Source organism: Penaeus chinensis, chromosome 20 (genome assembly GCF_019202785.1).
Source record: "Penaeus chinensis breed Huanghai No. 1 chromosome 20, ASM1920278v2, whole genome shotgun sequence".
Lineage (NCBI taxonomy): Eukaryota > Metazoa > Arthropoda > Malacostraca > Decapoda > Penaeidae > Penaeus > Penaeus chinensis.
In genome coordinates, this window is record NC_061838.1 from 2046879 (window position 1) to 2056878 (window position 10000).

Sequence of the window (10000 nt, forward strand, 5' to 3'; positions counted from 1 at the left end):
AGAAACAGAGAGTAAGAATGAAATACTACGAATATAATGATAAAACATGAAAGAACAATTATAGAATGATAAGAACAAGAACAAGAATAATCACCGCCATTCTCGCACACATCCAGTGACGTCACACTTCCCGGAAGAGTTCGGGATCAGCTGATATTTTCCCGCGCTTTGACGACGGACGTAAAGGCGGATTTGAAAATATCTGTTAATTAGTTTGTTCGGAATATGTGTAAAATCTTAGAGAAAAATATTTTATTATAAGGTGTGATCTGTTTATGGCTTGGCTTTGTTATTTTGATTTTTTTTTATTCTCAAAAAGATTCGTAATGTTGGGAGTTTGTGATGTGTTAGATACCAATGAACATATAACCAGGTAGCCCCACTTCCATTTGTCTTGTTGAACTTAAAAATTAAATTAAACTTTTCCCAAAAGTATTCTGATGGTTGTTAAAATTCGTGAACTTTTCTATATCATAAATAAAATAGGTATTTGTTTTAGTCCTGGTAATTATAACAATATCGAGGAAATAATACAAATAATTATGTATCTAGCTATATCTGGTATCTCATAGTGCACTCTCATTGGCTAAACGTGATGACGTCATTAGCTCCGCCCCTTATTTGACCCGGTGAATCTGTGCGATATTTTATGGGTTTTTTTTGTGCATTTTCTTTTAAAATTGTTCAATGATAACAATGGTAGAAAATAAAAGAAAACGAAATAAACAACAAAAAAGATATTTGCAATGAATAAATCAAACGGGGTGGGGCTTAGCTCGAAAGTTCCCAACTAGGATTATCCTCAAGACGGAGCGGGTTACCTGGTTCAAACTACCTTGTTATATTTCTTGGAAGTTGTTTAAATGAATAGATTTCAGTCGTTAGCGTTTTTCCTTTTTAGTCTGTTCGCATTTTCATTCATCTTGAGACCAGGACTTACTGCTAGCATAAAAAAAAAAAACACCTCATGGCACACTTGCATTCAAATTTACAATCTCTCTCACTCAATCTATTTATCTATTTGTCTATTCATCTCTCTATATATCTACATCTATCTCCATCTCTATCTCTATCTATCTATCTGGAGTGCAAACATACCTTCAAATATAAGATGAACATGATTACTAAAATAACTTATTAACAAATCTCTAAATCACTTTAATTTCACAGAAAACGTGAAGGAATTAGCATCCGTAAATTTGGCCGAGTTTACTGTGTTGTAAACATATGCATGATATTAAATTTACGCTATTGTGTATAAAATGCATGCGGAGAGATTTATTATTTCACAAAGCAAGTTCTTGTCTTTGACTGACGCTTCTGTATTATCTCTTCATGAGTTTTAATGTTGGTTACAGTAGTTATTTGGCTTTATCATCCTCTACACATTACGCACCATTTCGGTCTCAAACAATTCATTTTCGAATTTTGAAAGTGTCATTTCTATACGACTCACATTTTTAATTGTGTTGAGGACATGCTGGTCACCACCGTGTTATTCATTGTTGGGCCAGATCGAACTTTTTTGTGTTTTTTTGTGTATGAGTCATGCGTAATATAATAAAATAACAGATTGGCAGCATTTAATTTGCCAGTATTCAATAAGTGGATATATACAAATATTGACATTATAAATATATATATATGTATACACACACACGCACATACACACACACACACACACACACACACACACGCGCGCGCGCGCGCATACACACACATATCCACACACACACACACACACACACACACACATATGTGTGTGTGTATATTTATATATATATATACATACATATAATGTAAATATATGCATATATGAATATGTCCTGACAAGTTTGAGCTGTCAATCTATTACGCATGAGATACACACACACACACTCACACATATATATACAAATAGATAAATATATATATATACAACTATATATACATGTATATATTTGTATATATATTTATATATGCGTGTGATTGTGTGTGATTGTGCGCGCGCATGTGTGTGTGTGTGTGTGTGTGTGTGTGTGTGTGTGTGTGTGTGTGTGTATGTGTGTGTGTGTGTGTGTGTGTGTGTAACATTAGGGACTAGTTTCCCGGCATACCCTTTAGATCCTACTCGCCTGTTCGCTAAGAGCCGGAGGTCTTCCTTGCCCTTGGTCTGTCCCGGAGGATGAGATTTTCGTCCTGGTTTGCGGCATAAGCACTTTGCATATGCTTATGGAAATAAGACGTGATTATATGCTAGTACATGAGCGTTTATGTATGTGTACATAGGGACATACATTTAGATATACGTACGCATGCGGCACAGACGCATATACACACATGCAAACGCACACACACACACACACACACACACACACACACACACACATACACACACACACAATCACACTCACACGATCAACCACACACAATCACACACACACAATCACACACACACACACACACACACAATCACACACACACACACAATCACACACACAATCACACACACACACACAATCACACGCACACACACACACACACACACAAACACACACACAATCACACACACACACACACACACACACACACACAATCACACAATCACACACACAATCACACACACACACACACAATCACACGCAAACACACAATCACACACAGACACACACACAAACACACAATCACACACAGACACACACGCAATCATACACACACACACAATCACACACAAACAATCACATGCACACACAATCACACACAATATAGATCCCTATTACTGTTAACACATTTACTTACTCCATGCTGTCTTCCTTGTACAAATTTGGTTACATGTTAATCAGTGTTCTGATGCGTTGCTGAAATGCCACACGGGTGCCCTCTCGCCCTGTAAAGCTCCTTGGTGTTCCGAGGGAGAGGAGTGAGAACGAGAGAGGAGGGGGGGGGGCAAAAAGAGAGGGAGAGGGCAGAGAGAAGCAGGTGGGGGGGGGGGGGACAAATAGATAGAACGAGAAAAGAGAGGGAGAGGGCAGAGAGAAGGAGGGGGGTGGGGGCGGCAGACAAATAGATTGAACGAGGGAAGGGAGATAGAGGAGAGGAAGGAAGGAGGGGGGTTGGGAACGAAGGAGAGAGAGAGAGAGAGAGAGAGAGAGAGAGAGAGAGAGAGAGAGAGAGAGAGAGAGAGAGACAGACAGACTGACAGACAAACAATCAGAAAGTCAAGATGATGACTAAGATATCTTTGTCCAATATCACATTAGAAATATAATCATTGTTATTGTTCTTTTACCACTTACGACAGTATTTGTTACCCAAAATATAACACACTTCCACGCTAATTATTCATATCAATCCAAGAGCATTATTTTTTTGGACCTACCCATAAGTGTCTTTTGAAAAAGAGAAACGCATGCTATATCTTAAATACATACAATATTTTCATCTGCAACCCCCATCCCTGTGTGGAATTTAGAATTTTATTGCACAATAAGCTGTATTATAATGTATTTTCTCTCTCTCTCTCTCTCTCTCTCTCTCTCTCTCTCTCTCTCTCTCTCTCTCTCTCTCTCTCTCTCTCTCTCTCTCTCTCTCTCTCATTTATACCATACTATAATGTATTTCCAAAAAAATAGCTGCTGTTTACTACCATGCAACTCCATAAATAAATTTGACTTCATAAATATTTTTATTTTGCAGGCTCCTTCCTATTTGTGTGAGATCGTTCACCTTACGACATTTTGAACGAGAAGAAAGTATAGACGCACGAACTTTAAATCTCCCTTTACCAGTTCATCACTCGACGTCACCTTCATCCCAAACACATACAAACGTACACACTAACAAACACATACAAACACACACACGAACAAGCCCATACATACACACACGAATAAATATACACGAACAAACCCATGCGAACACAAGCAGGAACAAACACACACACACGAACAAACGCACACACACTAGAACAAACACACACACACGAATAAACCTATACACGAACTAACACACGCACAAACACACACACACACGAATAAACCAATACACGAACTAACACACGAACAAATACACACACATACGAATAAACCCATACACGAACAAACACACGAAAAAAAAACACACAAAAACGAACAAACACACACACACGAACAAACACACACACACGAACACACACACAAGAACAAACCCATACAAGCACACAAACAAACAAACACACACGAAGAAACCCGTACAAAAACACACACGAACAAACACACACACACGAACAAACCCATACACACGAACACTTACAAACACATACAGACACACACACGAACAAACACACACACACACCTACCCACGTGTGCAGACAGTGTGCATCACCCCCTCCCCCCCAAAAAAACAAACAAAAAAAAGTGGAGCCCGGACCCGCCCTCTTCTGAAGATCCCCGAAAGTGGGTGAGAATTTTTGTCCTACTGTGGTTTTTGCCTCGCGTGTCCCTCGCTGTTGCTATCCTATAGTACTTGCTTTGTTTACATTTTTTTTAAAGGATTTGCGTTTATTTCACCGACTGTTTTTCTGTATTTCTGTATATACACATTTGCATATATACATGTGTATATATACATATATAAACATATACACACACACGCGCGCACACGCACAGTATGTGTGTGTGTACACATTATATGTATGTGTGTGTATATATATATATATATACATATATATATGTATATGTATAGATGTGTGTATATATACACATGCATATACATACATGTGTGTAAATGTGTTTGTGTGTATATATATACACATATGTATACATACATACATATATACATGTATACTTATATATATATATACATACATATATACATACATACATATATATAAGTATACAAACGCGTATGTGTGTATATAGATAGGTAGGTAGATAGATACATATATATATACATATATATACATTTATATATATATATATTTATACTTATATATATATATATATTTATATATATATGTATATATACATATAATTCATATGTGTGTATGAGTGTGTGTGTGTGTGTGTGTGTGTGTATGTGTACATATAGATACATATATATATATATATATATATATATATATATATATTTAAATATTTTTATACACTGTATATTCTTTTTGGTGTTGCAACACTCATCTTGATCCAAGTAATTTCGAGAAGGATTCCTTTCTCTTATCAAATTTCTTGGAAATGAAGGGCACAACCAGACCAAGCTAGTTATCTATCTTTTTTTCGAATTACACTCCTGGTAAAGATGTATATACATGAAAGTTTTTAAAAAATCATATTCATTTACTGTATTTTTGTGTTAATGAGAGGAACGCAGAGACGGAACCGAGTTAAAAGGAATGTTCGTTTGTTCCTCCATTCTACCCCAAGCAAATCCCACGTGATGACCAGGACGCCCATCTCTGAAGTCTGTCTTACCCCCTCTGCCGTCAGCAGCGCCTTGCAAAAAGAGAAAGAAGACAAAAAAGAAAAAAAAAAATATCGTGAAGTAGGAAAAGAGCCGAGCTTTGTAAAATCCCCCGTCCTAACCTGCTTCGGTTGCGGCGACCTGATATATAATTTTGCAGACGACCTGGATTGTTCATTTCAGTCCCGGCCTTCGGTTCGGGCAGGCAGGCAGACAGTCAGTCAGTTCGGGCGGTGTTGTGAGATCGTTGGAGAAAACACAAAACAAGGGCGTGGAAAAAAAATAACTTCATCGAAACAAAGAAGAGAAAGTACTAAGTAGGAGTTAGTGACGCGAAAGATTTTTCTTTCTCGTCTTCTATCGGAGTCACTTTTCCAGTTTTCCTTTCGTCGAGCAAAACCAATTATGGTAAGTATATTTATTGTCTCCTGATTTGTTAATTCTCATTACGATATTTTCTTTTCTTTCTCTCTCTCTCTCTCTCTCTCTCTCTCTCTCTCTCTCTCTCTCTCTCTCTCTCTCTCTCTCTCCTCCTCCTCCCTCCCTCCCTCCCCCTCCCTCTCTCCCTCCCTCACTCCCTCCCTCCCTCCCTCCCTCCCTCCCTCCCTCCCTCCCTCCCTCCCTCCCTCTCTCTCTTTCTCTCGAATATTATCATATTTATGAAAAATATAACTGTATTATTAATTTTCGTACCAAAAAATCATGAACATAACATCGTTACGCCAGCTCCACATCTTCACATAATTGCTTGATCGCCAGTATATAAGTAAAAAGACCATAATTATCAACATACTCGTCGAAAAAAGAACAATCCTTATCAGAATTTACAGCAGTAAAGTTCAAATAATCATATACCACTGTAAGAAGACATCTAAACCGCTTTTTACACAAATTAGTTTTTTTTAGTAAAGTACAAGACTAGAGCATCACTGTAAAATTTAATTAATTATCCACAGAGTTCTGCGCTCATTCTTAATTTGCATAAAGTGAAATATCAAGCTTAAATTTTCGCACAAAGAGAATTTATTTAAACTTCCGTGGTTGATACCATTGAACGATTTGACGAATTAATGTTTTTTTTTATATCTAAATTCAAGACGATTTTTATTATTGCTGTGGCTGTTGTTGTTATTGTATCACCATCATTATCATCCTCATCAAGTGTCATAATTGTTATCAGTATTGTCATAGTTGTTGGTGTTATTAAATTATCATTATTGTTATTGTCATTATTGTTATCACTATTACTGTTTAACATGGTTATAAGAACTTGATTTCGTATTTCGATTTTTAAGCTTGAAATAGTAAATTCCTGCGATAATGATAACTATATATATATTTTTTTCTAATAGATTTCATTACCAATTCGATTTATTATGATCATCATGCTTTATCTTCATAAAATCCTTTAACCATCACGAACAATATCATTACTACAAGATGAACATCATTACTTTCTGAAATAATTTCTCTGCCGTTATTACAGCCGTATTATAATCTATAATTCTTCCCTTTTTAACAGAGGCTACTACACTGCCTCCTAGCGGCGACCTTAGCAACTACATGGTGCGCCGCCTTCCCGCAAGATGTCTCTTTCCCGCCCATCTTTACCGACTTCAAAGCGCCAATGCCATTCCCTAATCTGGTCAGTCGTTGGCAAGGTTTCCAAAGAACAAGGGGTTTTGGAATTTCGCCGATCAACGAATTGAGTCATTCGCCCCTCAGTGAGTTTGAATATCCGCCAGTCAACGGTTTTAACGGATTCGCTGAACTACCAGAAGCGAACGCCAAATCCCTGAATCTTCAGGAGAGAAAATTGCAGCATGAAGTCCATCCTGAACTCAGTCCAGAATCATTTATTGCACATAATACTGAAAGCGCAGTTCAGCTTAATTCTGAAAATATTTTTGACCCGTTTGAAGCTCCTCAGTATTCCAAGATTCCTGAAACCATTTCAGATTTTCCCAACCACAACTTTAATAACTTTCCAGTTCCTTATGCCCCGGAATACATGGAATTCCTGCGTTCAAGGACACCGCGATTCCCATTCTCGTATATTCCAGAATTCCCGGTCCCTGCCCCTCCACCTTCACCCGCCATTCCCAATTTCCCCGTTGGAATTCCAGAGCATCATACCCCAAAGGAATTTCCATTGAACAATATTCCAGGATTCCAAGTTCCAAATACCCACACATTCCAGTCTGATGCCGTGTGGAGATTCCCTGCTCATAAAGTTGATGAATTATCTCAATCAGTGCCATCAATTGTACCTGAATTCCCATTCTGGAATTTCCCCGGATTCCAAAATGTTCCAGTTGTCCATGCAAGTGCTTTTGGACTTTCATTCCCAGAGAACCCGGAATTTGCAGATCCTAATGTTCCAGGTTTCACACCTCCAAAAGAATCTGGATTCCCATTTGCATATGCTCCTGGAATTAACAGCATGAATATTCCTGAAGTATCAGCCCCGCGCATTCCTGAATTCTTGGTTCCAAATGTCCCTAGTTTTAATCTTCCAAATTCTCCTGAATTCTTGGTTCCAAATGTCCCTGGTTTTAATCTTCCAAATTCTCCTGAATTCTTGGTTCCAAATGTCCCTGGTTTTAATCTTCCAAATTCTCCTGAATTCTTGATTCCAAATGTTCCTAACTTCGAAATTCCAAATAGTCCTGAAATCAGATCTCCGATCATCCCTGAAATCATGGTTCCAGCTGTACCTAACTTCGCTGTTCCAAACGTCCCTGATTTTAATGGTCCAGCTGTTCCTAACTTTGCCGTTCCAAATATCCCTGATTTTATTAACTTCGCTGTTCCAAATGCCCCCGATCTTAATGGTCCAGCTTATCCCAACTTCGCTGTTCCAAATGCCCCCGATTTTAATGGTCCAGCTTATCCCAACTTCGCTGTTCCAAATGCCCCCGATTTTAATGGTCCAGCTTATCCCAACTTCGCTGTTCCAAATGCCCCCGATCTTAATGGTCCAGCTTATCCCAACTTCGCTGTTCCAAATACCCCCGATTTTAAGGGTCCAGCTTATCCCAACTTCGCTGTTCCAAATGCCCTCGATTTTAATGGTCCATCTGTTCCTAACTTTGTCGGGGAAGAAATCAAACCATTGGAACAACTACCCCTTCTTGATCTTGAGCTTCAGAAGACCCGCCATGCCCCAAGGTCACATCTGGTTACCCCATTCACCTTTAACTCTCTCGCTACCAACGAGGGAGTTCCCATTAACCCCTTCGTGAATAACCAGTTGCCCCTAACTGCCATTAACCCATTTGTGATTAACACTCATTCGCGAGATCTTTTCATGGATAATAACCAATCACCGGGTCTTTTCATGACGAATCACCAGTCACCGAATCTTTTCATGGATAATAACCAAACCCCGAATCCTTTCATGGCCAATAGCCAATCACCGAATCCTTTCATGGCCAATAACCAATCCCCGAATCCTTTCATGGCCAATAACCAATCACCGAATCCTGTCATGGCCAATAACCAATCCCCGAATCCTTTCATGGCCAATAGCCAATCACCGAATCCTTTCATGGCCAATAGCCAATCACCGAATCCTTTCATGGCCAATAACCAATCACCGAATCCTTTCATGGCCAATAACCAATCACCGAATCCTTTCATGGCCAATAGCCAATCACCGAATCTTTTCATGGATAACAACCAATCACCGAATCCTTTCATGGCCAATAGCCAATCACCGAATCCTTTCATGGCCAATAACCAATCACCGAATCCTTTCATGACCAATAACCAATCCCCGAATCCTTTCATGGCGAATAACCAATCACCGAATCCTTTCATGGGCAATAACCAATCACCGAATCCTTTCATGGCCAATAACCAATCACCGAATCCTTTCATGGCCAATAACCAATCCCCGAATTATTTCATGACCAACACCCAATCACCCCAAATCCTCGACACCTTCGCACCTCCAATCAACCCATTCGTATTCCAAAAAATCCAAGGTTCCTCACCCGTTTATGGAGGACTCCAGATCTTTAACAACGTGCCGTTTCAACCCCAAGCTGCCAACGGTTACGAAACGGATTATAGTGAACCTCAGCTAACGAATGGACCAGTTCACGGCAACGAGATCGTGAATCCTCATGCTTCTGAAGCTTCTGAAGCCCCGGGTCTCCATCATGCCGTGGCGGGTCGGGAGATCGACGCCTCAAACCAGGAAATGTTGAACGAGGAAATGGAGAAATTCCAAGGTTGGTGGGAACCGTTTGCTTTATTTTCTTCGTCTTCTTTCTCGTCTTTGTATTCTTCTTTATTCTGCTTCTTCCTTCTTATCCCTTCATCTTCCTATTGTACTTCGTTGTCTTCTTTTTCTTTATTATTCCTTTTTTTTTTCGTTTTCTCCTTATTCTTCGTCTCATGACTGTTGTCATTATTACTATTATTTGTTGTTGTCATTGTTGTTATTATCATTATCATTATTATCATCATTATTGTTATAATCATTATCATTTTTCTTATCATTATTGTTATTGTTGTTGATGGTATTCCTCATCTCCTCTGTAAAATGCAGGTATATATCATATTAATTTATTAACAT

General features: G+C 38.7%; 1 protein-coding gene across 1 annotated transcript in view; it reads left to right on the plus strand.

Moving 5' to 3' along the window:
* Positions 1-5692: 5692 nt before the first annotated feature.
* LOC125036111 overlaps positions 5693-10000 on the plus strand; it is a 4852-nt gene continuing 544 nt past the window's right edge. The window contains exons 1-2 of the mRNA XM_047628525.1: positions 5693-5823; positions 6938-9653. Coding sequence (XP_047484481.1) covers positions 5821-5823; positions 6938-9653 — 2719 coding nt within the window. The 5' untranslated portion in view covers positions 5693-5820. The remainder of the gene's footprint in view (positions 5824-6937; positions 9654-10000) is intronic.